The following is a 26,716-nucleotide window of genomic DNA, read 5'->3' on the forward strand; positions in this document are numbered from 1 at the left end:
TTAACAAAATGGAAAATAAAAACACTGAGCTTTAAGGAAATCAAATTAATTTTAAATGTCGATACATTATATTTGTTAGTAATTATGAAATATTTTACGTTAAGCTTAGTTGGAAAAATCAATTTTGTCGTGTAATATTATTTAATATTATCTACTGTAAAGCTAGAGGACAACGATTGTAGAATCTGAAAATGAAGGTAAACGTGAACGCTCAGTTTTCAAGCAATGGTTTTCTACATAATATTATTTTACTTCTGATTCGAATGAACGTGGAAATATAATTTTTACTAAGCGAAACGAAACCGTGATTTATTTAACGATTTTCTTCACGCTTAGAATTTACGATAATAGGTTGTAAATTATTTTATACACGGTAACGATACAGGACACGGCTATTAATAATTACATCAACGCGATCGAAAGACATTTAAGTCCCGGACGTGCAAGTTCGTGCGTTAATGAGACAACATCGAGAAAAACTGTAAAAAATGAGAAACGCAACGTATGTGGTTTATCGATTCCGTGTGAATAATTTAGCATATAAATTACGACTTGTGCAAACAATTCTGGATATAGTCACTGTACCGATATGTACCAACTATCTTCATTGGAAATTAATATCAGTGTGAAAATAATTATAATGTTAAATTTAAACAATTTTCCAGCGTAATAGTATTCTCACTCGAACCTGTGATGTTTCTATTACTATTATATATTCTACGCTGTGTAGAAAATAAATTGTTATCTTAATAATAATCCACACTACTGAATTTGGTTCAGAGCTTGGCCTCTTCGATGAGTTAAAATGAACAAAGGTTCGTAATAATCATTTATTTTCGCGCGTTAGCTTAAGGAATAAAGAAAATTAAAGGGTAAACAGTATCAAGAGTCGTATAATCTTATAACGTTCGTTCATCTTAGTAACAAGTAAAGAAATCACTCTTCGTTTCAGATAACGCGTTTTAAGTCGATGCATTTATCTCAACAACGTTAAAAATGCTTGAAAACAAAAGTCAAGTATGGAATTAATAATATCATATTGCCCTATGGGACTCACAGATATCGTCAAATGAAACTTGTTTTCTTCGTATTAAAAACAAAATTATACCAAGTGTCCAATGATTGGGCTTATTTTTTTGTTTCAATATCGTTAGTTTGAAAGATAATCGCGTAGATCGATTCAAACGAAGCAGCCTGTACATATTTTGGATAATTAGGAGCTTTCAAAATTCTTAAATCAGAATCTTCTTTACGTGAAATTCATTGCAGATTAAATGAATGAAGAAGTTGAATGGAAATACATGTGAGTAACATTACTCGGTAAAGTGAGAATCTGGAAATAATTCTTTTCACAAGATCTTTTAAACACGTGATTTATGGTATTTTCTGATTATGAAACTTGATAGATACTGTAGAAAACACATTAAGATTGATCGTAACGTAATTCTTATTTCACGGTGTGCATTTGCGTCAATTTTGTTACCGCGAAAACCCGCTGTAACTCGTAAACAAAATATTTCCTTGCATCCGATTGTCATATGAAAAAGCAATAAGTTAGATATACTTGAGATAAATCTTTGTTAAAAAATGAATTGTATAATTGTGAAAAAATTGATACAAATCTTGTATTGTATAATAACGGTGACTATTTTTCGATATTTCTGAATTTGAAATTGTGTACAATATCCATTTAATGAACAAAATATTTCCAGAAAGATAGGAAATATCGTTTATTAATTTTGTTGGCTTTGACCTTTACAAAAGATCTATAGAAATTGCACATTATTAATTGTAAAAATTTGCTAAAATTATGATAATATAAACATGGTCAAATGAATATTTAATAATCTAAATAAATAAGTATTTTAATCTGTTTAACTATGTTTCATCACTTGGAAAAGTTTGACGAAGTAATAACCATAAGAGGACTATAAAAATTTCAATATAAAATCGATATTTCCAAACTTTTTAAATTAAGTTTACAATTTCATTTAGCAGCCAAAAAGTCTGAAAAAAATTCAGTAACGTGTACGCCTTCGTGTAGAATATCTACGATTTTTTTCATAATTCGATACAACAAAAAAATGCAGAACTGTAAATTACGATTTACTCTGTAACTACCCTAATATTAGGGGTGGCGGGTTAATATTCGTCAGAAAAAGTTTTCTTTGGAGGATCTATCCATTGATAGGTTCAAAATTGAATTTAGTTGGACACTTTTACCATCCTTATTAAAATGTACCCTTTTATTCGTAACTAACGAATAAAATATTTAAATTCAGTATGAAATTAAATTCAGCCTGGGTCTTTGTTTACCTGAATGTCAGTTTAAAACATTCTTTTATAGATTCTAATTTACAAGGGTGGTTTTACAAATGAAACACAAATGGAAAGTGTTAGTTTATAAATGAATCCAAAATTTTGATTCGTTAATCGAGAATAAAAGTTCACTTTTATCACGCTTAATTAATAAAATATTTAAATTAATTCTGAAACTAGATTGAACCTGTGTCTTCGTTTATCTGAATATCGGTTAAAAATATTTTATAGATTTTAATTTACAAGGGTGATTTTACGAATGGAACACAAATGGAAAGTGTTAGTTTATAAATGAATCCAAAATTTTGTTTCGTTAATCGAGAATAAAATTTGTCCACTTTTATCACGCTTAATGAATAAAATATTTAAATTAATTCTGAAACTAGATTCAACCTGTGTCTTCGTTTATCTGAATATCGGTTAAAAATATTCCTTTATAGATTTTAATTTATAAGGGTGATTTTACAAATGAAACACAAATGGAAAGTGTTAGTTTATGAATAAATCCAACATTTTTACTACGCTTATTAAGCTGTACTCTTTTATTCACGATTAATGAATAAAACATTTAAATTCATTCTCAAACTAGATTTAGCCTGTGTCTTCGTTTATCCGAATGTCAGTTTAAACTTTATAAATTCTACTTTATGGGGATGTCTTCACAAACAAAACATAAATGGAAGTTTCATGAACGAATCCAAAATTAGTCTTCTTAAATCGCGAATAAAATTGCCCCCCCCCCTCCCCCCCCCCTCAATTCTGTGTTGCAGTGACGATCATTGAGCTCACATAGACTTCGTTCTATACGAAAACACGAGAACATGGCACGATTGCGTGCAAAAGGAGCCTTTATTCGAGCAAGTTCGAATAAAATGCCCAACTCTGAGCGCGAAACCAGCACCAGGAAAAGGAGCATCGTCGGGGAAAAGAGCACAAGAGATCACCGGGGGCCTACAGGGAGAGGGTAAACCGTTGGAGGGAATGTTTGCGACGCAGAATGCGGAACGGTATCGAACAGAGAAAGATAGGAGCAAGGTGAAAGGGAGCAGGCGAAATGCAGACGGTGCAAGATCCGCTGGATCAGAGTCTCGATCGCGGTCGCGGTGTGGCCCTGTCTTCGCGCGATCGTCGCGATGCTAAGGACGACTCGAGACAGTCTTGGGAAGAGCCACGACCGATAGAACTCATTAAGAGGACGGCCTCTATTTCCCCTCCCACGCGTCGCGACAATTGCTTCTAGCGGAACGCCCGTCTGCTTGTATTGCGACTGTATACGCTCAGGTATATATACCTGAGCAACGCCGAAAAAACCTGGCCAGTCGTGTGCGACTGTTTGTCACCGTTCCGCGCGGATTTTCCTCCTCGATCGTCGCTCCTACGCACGTCGCGGTTCCGTCACAGGATCGTCATCCTCGAATAGACTCGCAACGGAACACGAGGAGGTCTCTTTCACGACGAAGGACGCGGAGTTTGAGGAAGTTTGCACACTTTTCTCTCTAGACTTTGGAAGAGTCCACGCCAACTTACGACGCCTGCGAAAACGAAGTAGTTCGAAGAAGTTTGAAGAAGTTTGAAGCAGTTGGGAGGACCGACAGTGACGGATCGTGTCTCATCTCGATCGTCTGTAACGACTGGAGTTCCAGTTCGAGCAGTTCCTCCCGGTATCAGTGAGCGCGAAAAATAAAAGCGTGCGCGTCTATTACACGGGGCAAATTTTATCGTCGCCGCGGCACCACAATTATCAGCGATAAGAAAAATCCCTGCGGACGATCGAGCAATCCGATCGAAGGCACAGACGCGCGCTCGGTATCGTTGTGCAATTCATTTGTGCGTGGGATTTATTCAGCGGTGTATCGTCGGCCAGTAAATCGTACGACACTGACCGAGACTTCTATGATCCGCTGATAAATCATTATCTATCGCGTAACCTACCGGACGCTGTAAAACGATAAAAGTACGGTAAACCGTCGGAGCATCCTTAGTACGGAACGAAGGAGGATAGGATGTAAATAGACGGCTGTCGGGAAATCGAGCTACTCCGTTTCTTCGTCTCAGCCACGAGCACATCCGTTTCTTTCCGTCGAGGACTGGGATCAACCAGGGTGCACGTGAGTATATTTATGCAGAGCGTGTACGTACGCTGAATCTTCGCGTTCGCGAACGATAAACATCGAGTTGCAGTCGACCTACCCCGGTTACGCAACACGGACTTTCGACGGAGCGCCAGAAAGTGACTCGTTTCGAAATTGTTCGATCGTTATCGACGGTTTTCGAGGATTTTTGCTAAACTTCCGTTCGCCGTGGAATTTCGCGTCTCTTGAAGTTTCGACGATAACGCTCGCGCGTCAAACAGATAACGCGGATCCAACGCGGCGAAAACTTTGTTCGTAAACTGTATACGCGCTCGTGATGCAAACGTTGCGCGGCAATAAATTTTCGCGTTTATTCCTGAAGCACTTACCACGCCGGAAACATCGCTTACACGCTTCCGGGACGTTCGCGGAGCGCTAAATATTTGAAATCCACCGAGGAAACGAACGAGAGATCGTAATCCTGTTCTCGGTCTGTCTTCGATCGAATTATTCCGGAACGAGTACGAGTATTCGGTGTGCTCTTTGTTCTCTGGATTAATTTCTTCCATATCGACGCTTAGTGAAACGGTTATGGAAGTTTTCTAATCGTTTGGAAAGGAACTTTCGTAATAAAAGTTCCGACGAGAAGAAAAAAATTAAAGCTCTTGCGTAACGGAAGTAGATATTTTCTTCGTCGATGGCAGAAATGTTCTCGATTTTGTTCGTGGTTCGTTGAAAATCATCGTGGAATTTATAATCTTATAAATACTGATAAGTGTTAAGAAATTGCAGATAGGAATATTGAAAATGATTTATGATTTATGATGCGAGTCAGAAGTGTGATTAAGGGTTTAAAAATTTCACAAAACTGAGGAAACAAGATTGAAAAACTGAAAACTTATAAAAGTAATATCAGAATAGCTGTAATGATTAATGAATTTTAGGAATGAATAACGAAAATGATTTATGTACTGAAACACGTGAGTCAGAAATGTGATTAAGAGTTTAAAAATTTCATAAAACCAAGGAAACAAGGTTGAAAAACTGAAAGCTTAGAAAAGTAGTATCAGAATAGTTGTAGTAATACAAATTTGTACGGTTAATTAACACTAAAAAATATTAATTAAAATAAAAATTGAACATATTTAGCTTCCATAGAATTGGTACAAACTTTTGTTCAGTCCATATTTGAAAAAGTACGAGCTGGCTGTACATTGTATATTTTCGTTTAATATTATTAAAAACTGCAACGGTGTTTTTGAATAGAAGAATACAAAACAGTCGTTAGTATAAGCAATACTGGCATGCAAATACGGACGCTATCAGTTACGAATTCCTAAGTAATGAATATTACACGTTGGAAATGGCTAACAGTAAGTTTTGTTATATTTCGTTCTTCGTTAAATAATTTTAAAGTTACAAGCAGAAAGACTACACTTAGCTTGGACAAGTAAAAATTAGTTGTTTCACCACCACGTGTACCCTTAAAACATTATGGTCGGTGACGGTCACCACGCTGATTAAAACAATCTATTATCTGAATTTCAAATGTCGAACAATCGCCAAAATTATATCTTTATTTCTATTTTTAATTCCAAACTCCAAAGTTTACTTACTCTCAACCTTTTTTCATCTTCATTTTTAACCATTTTATTCAATAATATTATAATACTGATATTATTTTTAAGAAAAAACAAGCGATCGATGCAGAATGTTAGTGATTTGCGAAGACATATGTACCTGTCACAACAAAAGGAACATTTTGTTTATTTTTAACCGTTTCTTGCAAAACGAAAACTCAAAGTAGAAAACTGTCTAATAAACGTTCTTTGCGACCGTCTTTAAAACCACGACGTTAACAAGTTTCCGATAACAAATTATTGGCTATAATTCGCTGTCAGCTGGAAAAGTATTACAATTCTAACTTATGCCAAGGTTAGTTGATTACAGGAACAATAATGTAGAACTGAAAAGGGGAGGGCCAATGATAAAATGACAAAGTAAAATTCAAGGTTTCGGAGACTCGAAAATACCTAGAAATTATGAATATTAAAATTTTGACGATTACTCAAATTTTGGCAAGAAATAAAATTTAGATAATTGATTTCTTAATCAATTCAATTATCAAAATCGAGTACTTGTAAGACCATTACATTTCATAATTGATATCATAGTCGTCGTTAACAATTTATCTAATGTTAAAAAGTATAGTTCCGTTGTTGATGGCGATTACCAGCAATCGAATAAAATTTTAATCGTAAACGATGATTATTGTGTAACCAAAAAATGTAGAAATATCTTTCGATTGTACTATTTTTTTTTTAAACTTGCTTTAGACTTTTAGGACTATTCGACAATTTTTTTGTAAATGATGACTCCCAAAAATAATACATAGAAGTAGAAATGTAAAGTACGAAGAAAGAAATTGCTCGAAGATAATAAATATTTGTTGGTTAATGAAAAGGGGAGCACGAACCCTTATATCCACTGTACGTGTTTGTAAAATATGTATAGTTTGAGATCTTTGTGCACTTTTCTTGAGGAATGCCGTTAATGAGTGAGATCACGTGGAGTAATAGCGTGGAAATAATTTAATATCACACGATTGGGTGAAATTTCGTATCAAAGCGAACACTGTTAGATTCCATCGAGACGAAAGTAACAAAACGGAGGGCGGGACGGGATAATTTTCCACTGCGATTTTCCAGAACAGTTACGAAACGTTAGTCAGAACGTACGAATATGCTAGGAATTTATTGTGGGGGCTAATGCTACATTGTGCAGTGGCAGCTGTGCACGTAAATCTGTTGAAGTTCTGGTTGATTCACTGAAACGTTACTCAAGAATTCTGTGTCACCCGAAATGGAATGTTATCGATAGCGATGGAAATGATACCGAACAAGTACTATCGATACCACTCCTTGAATTATGATCTAGTATCGAACAGTGTAAAACGTGTAAAGTCAATTCCCATTTGATAATTCTACAGATGTATCTGCAAAGTACAATACAAATGGACAGAATGGCGAAAAATAAATAAAATTGAAACAAAGTTTCCTTGTGCCATATTATCAGTATATTGACAAGGTAAACAGTGAGTTAAAAATAGTTAAATCGTTTTTCTACTATTTTAAAGTACGCATTATGCGCTATCGTCTGTCGATGATAATGAGGTTAGTTTTCCGGTAACTTTTATCAAAGTAAAATTTTAATTTCTAACGAGTAGTTATCGTGCTTTTACCGATTAGATTTTGTTTAAAATTATTAACAAGTATCTGAACTTTCTATTAAGTATTTCGTCATTGAATTGCTTGAGCATTATCAGTCCCATCGATGTTACGACACTTGTCTCGATATAATAATTTCAAAAAACGCTATTCATTGTAATACCTGCAAGTATAATTATTTGATAAAATAGAAAAGGAAAGGCTTTTAAATGTTGTGTTGAGTAATGTGTTCGTTTGGATTTTGGAAAGTTAAATGTCACACTTACCGAATGTCTAATCAACGGTGTATACACAGCCCTGTTTTATAACCGCCATATCTTACGCCATTTGTACATTCTATTAGCGTGATTACACATTGACTCTCAAGCCGATTTCATGAAACGTTCAATATTTATCATTCCGTATTTCATTTATGATTTATGCTCTCGATCCAATACTCTTATTCCAACCAATTCGAACAAAAGCTTATAAGGGTTGAAAGAAGATATCGACTCGACTAAAATATTGATTGTCAATAGTGTATAAACCATACTCCAGAGTGAAAGATAAACTGAAAATAAATATTTAGACATACATCTAGATAAAAGACTCGTTTGTAGACATCATCATTATAACCAAAAAAAAAACAACTTGACATCAAAATGAGGAAGATACACTGACTGCTAGGTTACAAATCATAGTTGACGCTGAACAATAAATTATTACATTGCAAAGCTACGAGAACACCGATTTGGACATATGGGATAAGACTCTGTGTGCAAAAAAATGAATCATCGAAATAATAAAAGCACTCTGTTGGTAATTAATATTTATTTATTTTAATAATTGCCAGCGGAAGTGCTCGGTGAATTCGTTCCGATTAATTTGTGTTCGTTTAATTGGTATTTAAGTACAGATATCCAGTCTCTTTGAAATGCAAAAAAAAAATTGATTTCTGCGAAATGTTTACTATACTGGAAATCCATTTGACGCGGATCGCGAACATGTCGTCATCATTAATGCTGACTGACCTTCGTCTTTCATACCAGGATCGGTCGTTTCAAAATGTAATAAACCAGTTTTGAATCTGCAGAACTGCATCGTATCTGCGAGGTAATCTGAAAGAAAAGATTGGAAAATTTACAGGCGTGTAATACTCCGAGAAAAAGATAAACAATGCCTAGTTAACGCAAGTCTGCGAATCAACGTTGCCAGAAACCAGACGAAAGAAAGGTAAATTGTTATTTCGAGTGACAATTTAATAAATTTACGCGTGAGTCATGGCTATAGCAGTTTATATATCGTCAACGATTTTTAGATTCATATTGATTGGACGTTCTACATTTTTACGAGTACTATGTATCCCTAAATACTTTGTTTACTTTCATATAGTACTGTTATTTTCTTTCTTTAAAATATAAATCTGAACTGATGGATATCGTATAAATGTAATAACCTTTTAATATTTGTGATTTCATCTGTTTCTATTATGTTTGAATCGAACCGTCTCGTTGATCGTTCAAAAACAGTCAGGTTTCTGCTATAAAAATACTGCTTACCGCACTTCACTAAAATGTGAATTTTTTCCCAAACAACTTGCCGAAAATAGTGTCGTGTTCGCATGTCGATTAAATTTATGTAACCAACGTTCATTGGTTCCTTTAATTCATCATTTCCGTGGCATTGAATTCTGACAAAGAATTCCTCCCATTTCCAGTGGATATATTGAACGAACCAAAATGGACGAACGCTATTTTTACGAACGAGAAAAGATTGATTACACAAAACGAATTGATTTGTACGTAGTAAAGTTTGCTTCATAAAATAAGAGTCGATTTCAAAATATGGCGCGTACTATCTTTTCGTTGAAAAATACACAAACAACGTCTGGAAGATAATGTTCCATGGCAAATTATAAATCTTTCAACTACAGAAATGCTTATCTCTGTCTAAAAAATATCAATTCGAATAACATCTGAATATTTTTGCTTCTAATTTGTGTGAAACGATATAAAAACATTGTTCCAGACTGTCGCATAGTTTCGAAACCTGTACATTACGCGTCCACCGTAAGAAAAAAATGAACGTAACGAGCGATAAATAAGAAAATCACGAACGATCGAATATAATGTGTCGATTAGAGTCTCGGTACGTGAATTGGATCGATTCTAAATGCGAGAACGGTACGTTACGCAACGTTCTATTGTACAACAAGAAGGTGCAAACTGTAATGTGACATTTGGCGGAATCACGATCGCGCGAATTGCCACAGACCAGCCACGAGAATTCGTGCCGATATTATCCCCGAGGTATCGGCATTTCCAGTCCATAGATCCCAGATCTCCGACGCGATTAGCCGTATTCGTAGATCTCGATACACCTAAGGGGGAGCCGAGCATAATTCTGCTTAACCCGCCGGTTTATTCGTGACTCCTTCCTGTCCTTCGCTTACATCAGAATATTTATTAGCCACTTCGTGAGTCCTTTCTCCTTCCTGACATTAGAAAGTTCTACGTGCATTGTGTACCTACGTTCCCGTGGAAGCGTTCAAGGATATGCCCCAGCTGCAACACCGTAATTGTAGGGTGTGTTCGATCGATTCCCGAACCAGCCGATTATTCAACGTCTGAGACGGTTACCTGGATCTCGTCTGTTCGACGAAATGAACATCCCTTGCATAGAAAATCGAGTAGAGTACTTAAACTGGGTGATAGCTACTCTAACAAGTAGAGAACTCGAGATACAGTAGAGTTCTGATTACCTTTCACTCAAACAAAGAAGTCACAGCCGCATGTATCCAGCAGTGACGTCGATACTATAATTTTATATATTTTATTTTTTATCACTAAATTGAATTACTACATTACCCATGGTTCAGTTTATTAACGAATTTTTAAGAAAAATCGACAGGAGGTGCAGAAATTTTTCGATAAAATTAAAAAATTTTAGATCGTTCCAAAAAAATTATTTTCGATTGCAAGGGTCAATTGCAATCATTTTTGGCCAATGGACATATCCTCGAAATCTTAACCAGTTACGAGAAAAAAATTCCAGTAGGTGTGAAATTTTTCGACAAGACTTAAAATTTTCAAATCGTTATAAGAAAATTATTTTTAGTTTCAGGGGTTAATTACAATCATTTTTGGTCAATAGACATACCCATGAAATCGTAACCATTTTCGAGAAAAAAATTCCCTACCGAAAATATAATTTCAAGCCAGAAATGTCACTCGAAAATTTCATTTCTGGATGGATTGGAGGATTTCAATGTTTCAAACAGCAAACAACGCGTATTTTGGCGAAGAATATGTAGAAATTCTACCAATATTGAAAAAGTTGTTCCTTGACCCCGTAAAGTGGGAAAACCCCCATAAAAATGCCACAGTTTTCAAACAGCCATAACTCCTATAATAATGAATATATTTCAATAAAACTTTTTTCTGAAGTAGAGCTTATGGGTTCCTACAAAAATGTATTAGACAACTTGTCTGTAGGGTGTCAAACAAAATTACTAAAAATCAAAAACGAATTTCTAAGAAAAATTGAACAGGGGTGTGCCTAAATTTTTCAGGGGAAAAAAAAATTTTAAATCGTTCTAAAACAATTATTTTTAGCTAGGGAGGTCAATTAAAATCATTTTTGGTGAATACACGTACTCCCGAAATCTTATGAACTTTTGAGAAAAAAATTCAGGGAGGTAGATAAATTTTTCGGGGAAATTGAAAAATTTCAAACCATTCTGAAAAAATTATTTTCGGTTGCAGAAGTAAATTACAATCATTTTTGGTGAATAGATGTTCCCCCGAAATCCTACGTATTTTTGAGAAAAAAATTCAGGAAGGTGGACAAATTTTTCGGTGAAATTAAAAAATTTCAAATCGATCTCAAAAAATTATTTTCGGTTGCTGGGGTCAATTACAAACACTTTTGGTGAATAGATGTATCCCCGAAATCCTACGTATTTTTGAGAAAAAAATTCAGGAAGGTGGACAAATTTTTCGGTGAAATTGAAAAATTTCAAATCGATCTCAAAAAATCATTTTCGGTTGCTGGGGTCAATTACAAACATTTTTGGTGAATAGACATACCCCCGAAATCCTAACCATTTTCAAGAAAAAAATTCTTTACCGAAAATACAATGTCTGACCAGAAATGGTTCCTCAGAAGATTCCCCTGAAATTTCATGCGTATGTTTAAAACGTCATAACTCATGAACGGATTAGAGGATGTTAATGTTTCAAACTGCAAACAACTCGTATTTTGGTGTAGAATATGTAGAAATTCTAACAATTTTGTGAAAGTTGTTCCTTGACCCCGTAACCATAACTCCTAGTACTTGCTCACACACAACAGTACGAGTAAACTTCAAAATATACAATGAAGTCACCAAATATATCCACAAATAAATACCTTGGATCAACTATAATACATATTCTGTGTTTCTGGGTGCAAAGTTATATCGTGTCAAAGTATAAACTACAAGAAATATAATAAACCTTTTTCACTTATCCATACATAAGTAAGAAACAAGGAAGTACGATAAACAGAAACAGGTTTCAACTTCAATTTTCATTCGTTATATTAAGCTTCCAACTGCAAGCTACTATTATTTATTTACTATTTTTAAATTATACATAAATATCGCATTATTTTTTATATTCATACAAACTGTGCACGCGGTCTGTCAAAGATCTATCTATCACTGGAACATCTCCCGAGAGGAATTTATACTATTCATCGCATACTTGACCCCATTGCAAAATGTAATCCGAGCCATATTTGTAATCGGTAAAATTACATTTCAATCGCGTTCACCACGTTACAATTTGCATTACATTACGCCTCGATTGCACTCGTCACAGGCCCCGAGGCGTTCGATTACTCAACGCGTCGGCGGAATGCATCGACGTTTCTGAAAACTCTTGTTTTCTCGCGAATTCCGCAAATGTTTATTAATGAATAAGGTTTCATAGTTTCCGATCTTCGACGGTCCGTAATCGTCTTTCGATAACTGTCGGCGATAATGACGACGCTCGACCTTCGGAATAAACGGAAAACATGTTTCACGGAGAAAAAAAAAGAGGAATTCCGCGACGAATAAGACAATTAAATTCAATTTTCTATGAAATAATATCGTCTAAATTGCGTAACGCGACCGGACAAAGCGCGTGTTAAATCGAATACAATATTCTGGGTGCGCTCGTTTCCTTTCAGTTACCCGCGAGCGTTAGTCACTTAATTGTTTCTCTTTGCAATGCAACGTGAACAAAGATAGAGTTCTTTCATGTAGAGGAATAATGTCCAGGGTCAAGCTAGTGTAACAACACGCTCTGAACCGTACGGTGCGTTGGTAATTCGTTTGTTTTTGTTAATTGTTGGCGTTAATGACGCAAGTGCACGTCGCGCTGCGAAGAACAATGAGAACAAATTAGAGTCGCGATGCTTCCGTATGGTTCGGACGGTTTTCCAGAAATTCTTTTGCGACGTCGGATCAGAATTTCGAAGCTTTTTGTCGATTAAAGAAGACTACGCTGTTAAACGTTCCGTTTAAAATTTTTATTCAGACTCATCTCTAACCCATATGGGCTTCGAACAAGTCAACATTGCCAACATTGATCAAGTATATCTCTACAATAGATAATATTTAGAATTTTTTCAACTTTTCCAAGGCCGGAAATTATGTAAATAATATGTCAAACAGTGATACCACAAGAATGTCAAAGAAAGAAGTATTGACACATCAGAAAAAAGTAACGTGGTTGAGATACATACAAAATACTTTTATTTATCCTTCAACTTCGCTGATATGAGTGCTATAATGCATTTTTTAAGATTATACGCACAAATTATTAATATCATAGAACGGTCGAAGGAACAAGTTTGTTTTCAAACGCATTTATTATCTGGATCAAACGTTTCTCTATCGTGTATCGTACGAAATCTAGTTTCGCGAAATCACCTATTTTGATAATAATTTAATGTTTGTGCAGTGAGATTCGATCTGTAAAAATTTCGTACCGCGCGATAAGAAAGTTTTAGTTTATAGCAGTCAATTGATATTCGATTGAAATTTAATTAACTGAGATATCTGGACTTCAACAGATTATAATTTATGACCACTTACTGAAAAGTAGTGATATAGAAAAGCTATTTCGGTATAAATTTACTGATTTCGCGTTAGAAATAGATTGAAAGATAAAAGAATTATCAGGATGATAGAGTATGTAGTCCATCGATTATTATAGAGAGTTAATTAAACGATTCTCTAGAGTCGAGTGAGGAATTCGTCAACATTTCCATGCAAGTTTGGACAGTTTAATTATTTGCTTAGAAAGTAATTGGAACTTCGAAACTGGATCTTCGCTCGAACCTGACTAGATCTTTTTGAAAGGTATTTGTAAAATTGCATAATTTCCCATTAAGCTGTTTTCAATCGATGCCATTGCAAGCATTAATTTCAGTATTAGTGTAAATTCGGTCAGATTGCTCCGAAGATCGCTTTTTATTAACAAGGAAAGATAAGGAACGCAGCTAATCAATGTACATATAAAACGCGTGCCTTTGTTTTATTATATCATTCTGAAAGTATTATTTATTGTGTCAGGATATCAATAATAATATTTACGTGACATACTTTCCACACTGAATGTGTTATAAGGACTGTTTACTTTTAAGAGACACTTCAGAATTTAGTACAGAGAGTTTACCATTATACAAATATTATATAATTTTGTACGACAATTCAGAATTCGTTGAAAGTTATATTTTCTCCGTGGAAAGATTTTAAATGGATCGATGCAAGGCGTAAGATTTTTGTATTGAAGGAAGAAAGATCGGTTCTAGAAGTAGTTGCGTGTCGTGTTGGGTCAGACGTTTTAGTCGGTCCTCGTACGAGCTGTAATTCTAAGCAAATATTACTCGACTCTCTAATGTTTCTTCATGTCTGCCACATATAGGTCTTCGATGATACCGTGGCCTTTTCTAAAATAATTCCTTGGAGGAATAATGTCTGCAAGAACACAGTTCAAGCTTGAATATAATGTACAGATTATCGTGATTTAAATACTTTTTTGTAAGAACAGATTGAATATTATTCAAATTTTTAAAAAAATTTAAATTTTCTCGATTGGCAGATTTGTTAATTTTTGATTTAATAAATTGTTAAGTTCATAGGGATTACCATCGATTTTATGCTCTCAATAAATAATTATAAATTTAACATAATTTTAAAAGTAACAAGTATTACATAAATATATGTTTTTTTTTCAGATTCACCATGGGGAAAGACACGAAGGAGAAGTCAGCCTCTGACAATCAAATGCAAGAGTTCAACAGCAGGTATCGTTTTGTAGTCATACTATTTTCTATTTCCATAAACAGAGACGACTCTTGTTACTCTGATAATCACTTTATCAACTCGAGGCGAAATTAATTCGTACCATTCACGTTCAAATTTGTTTGATTATAGACTCACAACGTCCAATTAATCAAACATGCAACGCATTATTAAACAATGTGTAACATTTTAATTGATAGATCTTTTCAATAATAACGATACCGTATCGATACACACTTTTAGTACGAAAAAATGTCAATTCTTCAACAGCTCGCAATACTTGATCGATCTACTAACATCTTCTTTGTTATTTATTATAACTCGTCTCCCACATGAAAGAGCAATTAATTTAATTTTGACAGTCTGATACATATGAATCAACGATTGCGTCATTATGAATGTACAGAAACGTTATCAGATTTTTTAAGACGTTCATAAAATTTCTGTACTGTTAAAATTTGCAGTTACATATTTCTGTTATACAATTCCACCAGTTTTTCATAAATATGTTAAGATGAAACGCGAATTAAGCAAGATATTAATTTGTAAAGAACATGAAAAAGTAATTTATTTAAATTAAGGGTATCAATCTTTTTCTTTTACTGTTTAGCACCAAAATAGCTGGTGTTGTTATCGGCGATTACAATGAGAAAGATGAACTCTACAATCCCTTCGAGCACCGTGACAAGAAGAACACCAATTCGTAAGTTAATATTTTCTTAACAACACACATTTAAAAGGAATCAACGATGAAAATATTCTCAGACGCTGTTTTGTAACTGATTTTAAATTTTCATACAAGGTAGTTCTTCTTCTTTCATGACGTGTTAATAAATTTCTCAAAGACAGAAGATTATTATAATACTTGATACAAATAGAAATATCCATAAATGTAGTTACATTTTTGAAAAATATTGAAATTGGGCATCTGTAACGAAATAATCTCTCGTGTTGTAGAGATTTGGGTGCCTTGGCCCATCTGCTGAAATCGTCTCTAGGCACTGGGGTCTTAGCCATGCCAAGTGCAATAAAAAATGGTGGACTGGTGATCGGCGGGATCGGGACGATAATAATTGGATTCATATGCGCCCACTGTGTTCACATATTGGTACGCTCCTCCCACGTGCTCTGCAAACGAACGAAAACATCCAGCATGACGTACGCGGAAACAGCGGAAGCAGCTTTTCTTTACGGGCCAAAATCAGTCAGGCCTTTCGCGAACATCAGTCGGATATTCGTAGAGATTGCATTATGCGCGACGTACATTGGCGGAGCTTGCGTTTACGTGGTCTTCGTGGCGACCTCCATTCAACAGGTAAGCTCCTTTAATCGAAATGTATCCAGAATTATCTTATTCAAACAGGGAAAAATTATTTTAAGCGAGAAAAAAGACATTTGGTATTTAAATATATAACGATACAATTTCGTGAGAAGTATAATAAAAAATCGTGAATGTTGCGTGCTGTTATCGTGGCCATCCCTTCGAGTCGAGAACCGTGAAACGTGACACGTGAAACGTGCAAACTGTTTGTTTTATGGAAAGATATTTCGAGCAAAAGTTGCATGGTATCGTGAGGATTATGTGATATAATACATGGCTTCTTGCTACCTTGATTTTTTATCGTGGCACGAAGATTACACGCGGTTTATTCGACGGAACGCTCAATATTTTCTTTGGAAGTCGGGAAGGTATTAAATGATTAGAAAAAGTATATTGAAGCATTAAAATCATGTTTAATCGACGAATACAATCTGCATTGTCAGGTGTTTACGAACGTGACTCTTTAAGAACAAAATGGCATTGCTAGATACTTAAAATTCAACGATGGAATTGGACAGATGCGAAAAAGTACATACGTAGAAAAATTGTCCATTGTAATTTCCAGAGTGTTTGAAACTTTGTAAAACGCTTTATAAGATTAAAACAATGTTTCTGTTCCTCCCAAAGCGATTAAAAATGTCAGTGATTCGTAAAATAGAGAAGAATAATACGTTTTGACAAAATATATTTACCAAAGAAGCTGCTAGATAAAAATTTTAATATATCGAATTGAATATTTCAAGACAAAAAAATAAACATTGTCTGATCTATAATTCGAATAAAATTTCACCCATCTCTCATTATGAAACCTGAAACAGTTCGTCGTGTGTATCACTTCTAATCGTTCAGTGCTTATGCACTTAATTTTCGATAATGGCTTTTGAATAAAAGGTTTATCAAATCAATGATAGACTACTTAAAGAATGCTTCTTTATTCGTTGTTCGACGTTTTCAAATTTCGAAGCGAAACGTCGAGTGATTCGTTCGTGAAATCGAAGGAAACTTCAATACTCTGATTATGAAGGAAGTTCATGAGAATTATCGTCGAATAATTCAAGTTTTTACGAGTAAATTAAGGTCGTTCGATCTGGTGATTCACCTGTATTTCTGATACGAGCAGTTTTAGCGCCAGTGGTGAATCAATCTTCACAAGTTCAGTGTCAAAACAGCTCTGATACCGTCAAGTGAACGCTATACCATCGCTGATACCAATAATCCTAATATTGAAAAGAAGCTGACGCACACGTGATGCAGTTTGTTCGAACGTGAACAATGATATTGGGAAATTGCAGTATCAACATTCATATTTTGTGATTTTATTCAGCACACGAAAGATTTGCTAACGAGAGTTTACCTTCAACTTCCTACTCTAAACACTTATTTTTATTTTTCAATAGATTGTTATCGTATGGTCGAAAAGTTTATAACGAGAAATCAGAAATGCTTCACCTTTATTTGTATATTATTCTCTCGATATCTTATTAATTTATATTAATCCTCGGTAATACCTGGTTGAAATGGGTAATTATGTATATCACACTGTTGACTCCGATCTTGTATTTCAAATCTAGATAAAGATAAATAAAATGTTTGCAAAATATTTGATTTTAAAAAATTTCATTCTATCTGACGACGATGTAAGTCTTTACAAAAATAATTCGCAAAACTAATGAATCGTGTCATTTGTATTGATTTTTTCATCACAATTGAAAATCTATGCCAACGCGTAGCCTCGAGACTCGTTCCAAATCTATCGACCTGTAGAATCCGGCCTGTTTGCCTGCAAACATGAAATAACTACACTGTGTTCGAACGAGTTTCAAACCACTACACGGTTGAGAGCGTAAATCAACAGTGAACGAACTTTCCTGAAACACGGAAATTAGTAAATAGCCATCTCTCTTGTGCAAACAAGACTTTATTTTTCTTTCGTTTCATAAACGGTACATTTAGTAAATAAACGTACATTAGCATAGAAAATAATCATTGTCTCCTCTTTTCATTTACTGGGTATCAATGTCTTATTTAAAGGACACATAAAAAAATGCACTCGTTCGCTGATATTAAAATTTATTCGAGATTTTTATACTTGTTTTCACGATCAAATTTTGCTTTGTTTCCTTTCAGGTGGCCAACTATTACAGTGATATGGACATATCGATCCGTACGTATATAATCACGCTGATTCCAGCAATGTTGCTGCTCGGACAGGTGCGAAACTTGAAATACCTGGTGCCGTTTTCCATGGCCGCCAATGTCTGCATGATGGTCGGTTTCGCGATAACCCTTTACTACGTCTTCAGCGGAATCCAAACATCGACGAACGTGAAACTGTTCTCGTCGATCGAGCAGCTGCCCACGTTCTTCGCGACTGTGATATTTGCCATCGAGGGCATCGGCGTTGTAAGTATGATTTCATGCAGGGCGATTGAAAAAATCTTGAAACCAAAAGCATCGAGATTTTGTAAACTTAATTTTTGCGCAGGTGATGCCCGTGGAGAACAGCATGCGGAATCCGCACCATTTTCTGGGATGTCCCAGTGTCCTCAACATAACTATGACGATAGTAGTGTCTCTGTACACTATATTAGGTGTGTTCGGTTACCTGACTTATGGCGAGGACGTTAAGGGGAGCATCACGTTGAATATCCCGATCGAGGATGTGTAAGTATTTTTTTTTTAATTTGTAAAATAAGCAAAGAATGAATAGAGGCGTGAGATTGTTTCCCTTTAAATTTGTATATTATTTAATTCACCAAATCGGGGGACCATTTTAAGTCTTACGAGGTATTTTGGACCCAACAGTGAGAGGAATGGTACTTTTTAAATTTGATAATCAGGAATAACGTGAGAAATATTAAATGTAAGGAGTATTGCGAAGTGCCTATTTGAAACACACTCAAGTAGAACGATAGTATCAAAGATACAGTCTGCAAAAAGTTTGTTTTGCTATTTATTATTGCATTGGAGTCCTCCCTGAGTCAGTGTAACAGCATCGAGACCGAAAAGTTACGCTAAGTCGAGTTAGGAAATGTTAAAGGCTTTCTTCTAAATAAAAAATTGTCTATTTTCGTTACAGAGCGATCTATTTATTTTTATTTCACAAGTTTATAAATGCCCTCGACTTCATTTTAGAACAAATGATATTTTCACTGTACATTTTCTGACATTTCGTATTATTAGGTTGTGTAATAAGTCTGTTTGCATTTATTACATAATTTAATGTACGAAATTTGTTTCTAATACGAACGAATTCTTTCGCAGACTGGGACAAGCAGTGAAAATACTAATCGCCATAGCCGTTTTGTTCACGTACGGACTACAGTACTTCGTGCCATTGGACATTATATGGCACTCCTTGAAGGAGCAATGCAGTCACAAGTACCAAGGCATATGCCAGATTATAGTGAGGGTGGCCATGGTTCTATTCACAAGTAAGTTCTCCTCGTTTTTTAAAACAATTCGATATTTAAATTTAAAATCACTACCTCATTAATTCGTTCCTATGATCCAGTTCGTAAAATCTCTAATTCGACTTCGTTCGTGTTCAACGAATTATAATTGCTAGAATTATATTTCTAATAGGATCTAGGAAACGAAAAGAGAGTAAATTGCATTTCCTGCAACCTCCTCATAGTTTACGAAACAGTTCGAAACGATAGTGTACACTTTCGTCGATATCTCGTTCCCTTTCCTCGTAACATCAACGATTTCACAACAGAAGGCACGCTCCCGTCGCGTATAAAAATTACAGATGATTACAGCGATTAGTTTCCATAAAATTTAACGTCCTCGTAATAAATTGCCGCCGCCAGCGAACGCAAATAAACGAGGCAAATGTTTCGATATTACGGAGATAGCGAATCGCGATTACTCTTCTAGTTTATCGCTGGTCTACGACGTCGAGCGTGTTCCAGACGCGCGTGTTACTTTCCTAAGAAAGAAAGAGAGAAACACGAGCTGTAATGGAAAGGTGGATGCTGACTGGGCCAGGGAAATACCTGTTGGTTCTGTAACCGCATGACTCACTCGTCAGTCGTAAGCACCGTTCAGTGACTCGTGCTCGTTCGACTCATTGAGAGTCTACATACGTTGATATTTACTCGGTTGGTGTTTCGACTTCTCAATGCCGTGCCACCCTCTCCCTCCTAATAGACACAAAACAGCGGATGTTGCAATTTCTTTTCTAACAATAATTTAAGACCTTCGACAACTGCATCGTTATCATTACTTCGATATATAAACACTAGATTTACGGAAACCGTCAATTTGACAGATGACTTTATATTAAAAATTACAGAAAGTATTAATTGCTAGCAATTTATGTCGAATTTGATGTGCTCTAATTTAAAGATAAATTTTAATATAATTTATTCCCCCATGTAAACGCTAGATTTACAGAAGCAGTCAATTTGACAGGTGCCAGATTCCATATTCAAAATTATAGAAAATATTGTTAGCAACATATGTTGAATTTGATATATTCTAATTTAAAGGTAAAGCGTATTTTAGTATAATCTTTAACACGAAAGGTTTCAATAAGAATGCAATCAATGTCAAAAAAGGAATCTTATTTTTGAGTATAATTTCACTTTGAATTCTAAAGGAATATTAAATTTCTTCGTGAAGAGTAAGATATTAGAATTATTTATTTAATTTATTTATTTTGTTCGTCGACTCTATAAAAACAAACCGGTCAAATGTACTTCAAATCTTGCATCAATGACTACCAGAATTATTATTAGAGATAAGTCTTCTATAAGACTTTTTTTGACCACAGAATAAGTCACACTTATATCAATATTAAGACTTCCCATCTTCGAAATGGCGACTACTTGTAAAATTCAAAGATTGTTTCTTTCGTTTTGCAGTAATCGTAGCGTTGGTAGTCCCGGACCTCGAACCATTTATTTCTTTGGTCGGCGCGGTGTTTTTCTCCGTCCTGGGTATCAGTATTCCGGCGATCGTGGAAACAATTTCGTGCTGGGAGGGCCACCTTGGCGCGTACAACTGGAGGCTCTGGAAGAATTGTGTGCTCGTAGTGTTCTCGATGTTCGCGCTGGTATTCGGTTCGTGGATCTCCATAAGGAACATAATAAATCTTTATCCGTAGGTGTGACGCTCTAAATTCCCACACACGGACACGTACGTATAAAGATTCACGTTCGAGGCAGCGGTTTTCTTCGAGAAAGAAAATACTAGGAGTATATCGAAACGCTTTTCGATGTACGTTCGACAAAAGTGACATTGTTACGATAAACGTAACCCGCGTTACGATGGAGTATTTACTCTTAAGACTTTTCATGTACATTCTGTATTTATTTTAACATTCTACTTAAGCATTCCTTTTTTTTTTAACACGCGTGTTATCATAAAATTAATCGCGAGTATCGTTGCGTATCGTTTCTCTTAGGATTTGTTTTTTTTTGTTATGAATTCAATGGATAGAATTAAACGGATGTAACGCAACGAAGAAGAATCGGTAGTAGGACGAATTTTATTTATTGTAAATACGCGCAATAGGGAAACGACTTTTTGAGACGTTGGAAGGAGAAAAACGATAAAAGGTCGCTGGTAGGGCCAAATCTTGTTTAATAGTGTACATGCATTTGACAGAATAGTGAACTTTCGGAAAGGAGAATAAATATTGGTAAAATGAGTCAACTGTTAGAGATAATTATATTTTTGTACGGAGAGACAGAGTTTATTAGGTTGTGTGTAAAATTTGTACAACAGTCGAACGAATCTGAACTGATTTTTTTATAAGAAAATAACAAGGAACCTTCAACGTATTCAGACGAAAGAAAATGCTTTTAGATAAGGAAAGCATTAATTAAAACTGATCAAAATAACGTGAAATCTGAAGATTTCAAAGCAATTACAAAATTATTAAGTCTATTTCTCGTTATTCACATTCGTGCCTTTAGCTCTAAAATGTTGGATACACGCGTTCAAATCTCTCGAACGCGTGCACAGGTTGATGCGGTGTCCTGTGCACAATATTGTTCCGTCGCGTGTTCGACGATATTAATATCGGCTCTACTCTGCTCGATGTTTGCGATTTAGGCTGGGATAAACTCCATAAAACTAAAGTCATCAGGGCAATGTAGATTCCAACGATCAAAGGGATATATTGTATATACGAGACAAGTTGCATCAATCGAAGTAACTGATACGTGGGCGCCATTGCAGAAATATGTAACGCGTCACCCTGTAAAATATTTGTTATCTGTTTAATCATTTCGTTGTTGTATTAAGAAAATTTTATACTTTTAACGCGTAATTTTATACAATGCAATTATGCAATGAAATGATAATTTTGTTCGTAACCATACATTTTGATAAAGAATACAGCGACGGAACAGTGATCAGATTTTTCGATGAAAGATGGAAATAAAATGATTTGAACAGTGGAATTTCGTTTGAATTTCAATTTAATTATGTGTATTCTTCGTCCATATTTCATATGCGTATACAGGGTGAGTCGCGTAATCGTTACAAGGTAATATCCCAGTAATCGGCGAAGATATCACAAAAATGATGGTTTCGCGATAAGTGAAAATACATCATTTGTTATATGTAGTATTATTAACGACGCAAATTCTATTTTTCATATCTTCGTGTGCCGTTGACGTCATTCCAATCGTCCTTCAATACATATGAAGTAAGAAAGAATACCTACTTAGAAGATATATAGTGTTTATAAACATGATACGAGATGTGCTACAAGCACCACTCGAGATAAATGTACAACATCGCATCTGAACCTGTTATCGCCATCATTTTTTCCATCGTGACTTGTTTGTCGAATTAAAAATAAATTCCTCGAATCAAGTGCATACTTGATTTTACTTTGACCTCTATTATATAATTATGCAAAAAAATACACTGTTCCACGAAGATCACCCCAGGTGATTTTAAGCTTCGATAAAACTCGTATTCAGTTTTGAAAAAATTATATGACGCGAACGACGCCTCCTTTTTTACCGTTGAATGGCCATCGAGTGTCTTTGCGATATCTTCGTTGCTTACAGAGGTATTAACTCCGTAACTGGTCGCACGACTTACCCTGAATTTATGTAAGCACTTTCATATTCGCTCGGTTTACGTAATGAGTGCGATCGTACGAGAGAAATTGGGTCGAAATATGCACGAAACGTTGATCAGTTTTCGACAGCGAAGACCTGAAATCGAATGCGAAACAGTGGTTTCCAAACTTCCGAAAGACGTTCTCTTCCCACGAAACAAATTTTGGCGCGACTAGTAGGTAAGTTTAAAATACAATTCAACGCTTTAATATTCGGTGCGTCGATATAAATTTCATCCCACGTTTTTGGAAAACACTGGCAACGGTAATTTTACAAAAGATCATTACACTTTTGCACCATAGGATAGGGAAGTAGCCCTCGTTGACATTAGCGAGGAGTTTCACCGGTTGTTTAGTCAGCTTCATGTTTATTTGTGTGCTCTTTTGCCCAGAAATCGGTGTACCGGTCAATGGTTCGATGGCAATGTACGTTTCGTGTAATTTTTTGTCGGGTTTCAAGCCGCGAGCATAATCTAGAAGCTGAGGATCGCCGTGCAAGAAGTGTGGCTCCGAAAATATTACAGGTAGCATCTGCAACAAGCTTACTGGATAATTTAAAAGGCATAATTAATTGTAGTTATATACCTAACGATGTACTAAGATCAGACAACTATATTCTTGGTATATCACTAAGTAAGTAGCCTGTATTAATTATATCTTCATCGAAGTGGCTTCTACAATAGCTACATATAGTCATAGTAATTGAAGCAATTTTAAAATGGTAGAAAGCAAGACCAGACATTTATATTCTTAATGCATCATTAAGTAAGTAGCCTGAATTAATTATATCTTCATCGAAGTGGCTTCTACTACAGCTACATACATATATTCATAGTAATTAAAGCAATTTTAAAATGGTAGAAAGCAAGACCAGACATTTATATTCTTAATGCATCATTAAGTAAGTAGCCTGAATTAATTATATCTTCATCGAAGTGGCTTCTACAACAGCTACATATGTATATTCATAGTAATTGAAGCAATTTTAAAATGGTAGAAAGCAAGACCAGACATTTATATTCTTAATGCATCATTAAGTAAGTAGCCTGAATTAATTATATCTTCATCGAAGTGGCTTCTACTACAGCTACATACATATATTCATAGTAATTAAAGCAATTTTAAAATGGTAGAAAGCAAGACCAGACATTTATATTCTTAATGCATCATTAAGTAAGTAGCCTGAATTAATTATATCTTCATCGAAGTGGCTTCTACAACAGCTACATATATTCATAGTAATTAAAACAATTTTAAAATGGTAGAAAGCAAGACCAAGCACCTGTATTCTTAGTGCATCACTAAATAAGTGACTTGAATTAATTACATCTTCGTCGAAATGGCTTTTACAACAGTTACATAAATTTATAGTAATTAAAACAATTTTAAAGTAATAGAAAACAAGACCAGACACCTATATTCTCAATGCATCACTAAGTAAGTGACTTCAATTAATTATATCTTCATCATCGTGGTTTCTACGACAGCTACATAAATTTGTAGTAATTAAAACAATTTTAAAGTAATAGAAAACAAGACCAGACATCTATATTCTCAATGCATCACTAAGTAAGTAACTTCAATTAATATCTTCGTCTTCGAGGCTTCTACGACAACTACATGTATTTAAAACAATTTTAAAACAATAGAAAGCAAAGAGAATTGCACAACATTTTCTGGGACACTTTAACAATGTTACCTGACATTGTGACTCGTCGATTAAACCCTGCGGTAGACATTGTGCTTCATTGTTTACCACTGGACAATAACACTGCGTCTGGTTTGCATGCCATACTCTTTCCTGCATCACAAATTTCGATCCTACTATACCGTGCACTGCAATCTCTTTCTCGTAATCGGCTTCCATACTCCTAGATATGGTAACAAATTGAACTGTAATTCGATAGATGGGTCTGAGACTATTAATTGCAAGTACAAAATTAATTACAACTGCCCACTATTGTTTCTACTACAGTACCGCCTCTGTTCTTGCAAACAAATCGGATTGCCAGATTTTCTGTGGGGAGGTTTGGACGGGACTTCGTTCTTGAAACTGGTCGAACTCAAACGGGTCGATCAAAGGGGTTTTTAATTACACAGCTGCCTGCCACTTGAGTGGACAGTCGTTGAAGGAACATACATAGTGGTAGAGGTGATTTCGTTACAAGTAAATATCGATTCAAGAAAAGAACCGTTACTGTATATATTTCATTTTCAACTGTACGGTAATCATTCAACAAATTAAACTTTTTCACCGATTTATCATCAAATCGTTCACATTCTGTTTCGACGACAATTTACTTTACCCAAAAACATGTTTTCAAAATGGTAAAATTTAAATTCTGTGCCAATATTTTTTGCACTAATATTATTGTACCTGCATAGATCCGGTGAGAACGATACAACCGTAGATGTGGGCTTCACTAATGGCGCCCAAATGATACTGTCGCTTCCTCTTACTTTATTACAGCTTTCAGAATGCCAAATTTCTTGTTCTCTTTCCCCCTTGAAGGCTGTTGAGTAGCCCATAAGACTTATGTTTCTCAGGCCTCTGTTAACAGTGTACGGTCCACGAATAGTATCATTGATCTATCAAACACAGAAACTCGATATTTATATAAACATAATTATTTTGTAATAAAGCTTTAACGTTTGTTAACGCCTTCGTAAAATGAGAGCAAACGTTTGAAAGAATTTTTCGTATTACGTTCCTGTTCGTTTCGAAGATTGGATCTCACCCTCTGAAATATACTGAGGAGAAAAACCCCTTCTTTATCTGTTTGTCGCAGAACCGGTGGTGGCTTAGACTGCATCGTCTTGCATATGAGATTCAACTCGGGAAACTTTCTTAAGTTGCACGAAACTTTAACTCCGTCGAATAATATATCGGTGGCTTTAGCTTTCAAAAAAATGCTTGTGCGATTTTGGAACAATTTCGGTATATTATCGCCGTACTTTTTCATAAAATCAGCAGGCAAGGACGTTAACTGCGAGAGAATATATGTATTAAGATGAAATATGAGAATATTTCTATTTTTATTCGTATCCAATTTCTAGGGGTGGAATTTTTGAATAATTTTATTTACCGTTAATATGCTACCTATGTACGCTGGATTTAATATCGTGACTTTATCGTGGCTAGATACCATCAGGCTTCTTCGTTTATTGAAAGTGTACGTTGACCGTGTTGTGTATGTAATTTCGTCGTTTTCTTCGTCAACGTCTATCACTTGTTTTTCAAAGAGTTCGCTAAATTCGAAAAACGCTTTTAAATTTCAGTCGCGGCGAATTTGACTATTTTCGTGCTTACTTGTAAACGAAGGGACCATACTCGACCAGACGTGGGTTCTTTCCTTGCATTACGTCGTCAGGATT

General features: G+C 35.2%; 2 protein-coding genes across 3 annotated transcripts; one reads left to right on the top strand and one right to left on the bottom strand.

Annotated features, from left to right (window-relative positions):
- The first annotated feature begins 3,446 nt into the window (after positions 1-3,446).
- Positions 3,447-21,727, top strand: LOC122398512 (proton-coupled amino acid transporter-like protein pathetic). Of its 2 annotated transcripts, none has more exons than XM_043398488.1 (8): positions 3,447-4,427; positions 14,867-14,935; positions 15,544-15,636; positions 15,891-16,248; positions 18,382-18,657; positions 18,740-18,918; positions 19,519-19,688; positions 21,126-21,727. In XM_043398488.1, the coding sequence occupies exons 2-8, from the start codon at positions 14,874-14,876 to the stop codon at positions 21,365-21,367; spliced, it is 1,380 nt and encodes a 459-aa protein (XP_043254423.1). In that variant the 5' UTR covers positions 3,447-4,427; positions 14,867-14,873; the 3' UTR covers positions 21,368-21,727. The 2 variants fall into 2 exon arrangements, with proteins under 2 accessions (XP_043254423.1, XP_043254512.1); XM_043398577.1 differs by lacking the exon at positions 3,447-4,427 and adding an exon at positions 13,867-13,988.
- LOC122398608 (sensory neuron membrane protein 2-like) lies at positions 21,582-26,716 on the bottom strand. The gene is made up of 6 exons (XM_043398712.1): positions 26,652-26,716; positions 26,428-26,590; positions 26,080-26,328; positions 25,719-25,930; positions 25,041-25,212; positions 21,582-23,872 (listed from the first exon to the last, which is right to left on the bottom strand). The coding sequence occupies exons 1-6, from the start codon at positions 26,699-26,701 to the stop codon at positions 23,540-23,542; spliced, it is 1,179 nt and encodes a 392-aa protein (XP_043254647.1). The 5' UTR covers positions 26,702-26,716; the 3' UTR covers positions 21,582-23,539.

The sequence above is a fragment of the Colletes gigas genome, unplaced genomic scaffold (assembly GCF_013123115.1).
Source record: "Colletes gigas isolate AHSC1104 unplaced genomic scaffold, ASM1312311v1 Colletes_gigas_Sc00001, whole genome shotgun sequence".
In the NCBI taxonomy this organism is placed as follows: Eukaryota; Metazoa; Arthropoda; class Insecta; order Hymenoptera; family Colletidae; genus Colletes; species Colletes gigas.

Excerpts from the sequence above, each read along its gene's own strand:
- LOC122398512 (XM_043398488.1), top strand. The coding sequence starts at position 14,874 with ATGGGGAAAGACACGAAGGAGAAGTCAGCCTCTGACAATCAAATGCAA. Across the intron at positions 14,936-15,543 it reads ATGCAAGAGTTCAACAGCAG|CACCAAAATAGCTGGTGTTG; the intron begins GTATCGTTTTGT and ends TTTACTGTTTAG. Across the intron at positions 16,249-18,381 it reads TGGCGACCTCCATTCAACAG|GTGGCCAACTATTACAGTGA; the intron begins GTAAGCTCCTTT and ends GTTTCCTTTCAG.
- LOC122398608 (XM_043398712.1), bottom strand. The coding sequence starts at position 26,701 with ATGCAAGGAAAGAACCCACGTCTGGTCGAGTATGGTCCCTTCGTTTAC. Across the intron at positions 25,213-25,718 it reads TTCTCACCGGATCTATGCAG|GAGTATGGAAGCCGATTACG; the intron begins GTACAATAATAT and ends TACCATATCTAG. Across the intron at positions 23,873-25,040 it reads TCGACGAGTCACAATGTCAG|ATGCTACCTGTAATATTTTC; the intron begins GTAACATTGTTA and ends AGCTTGTTGCAG.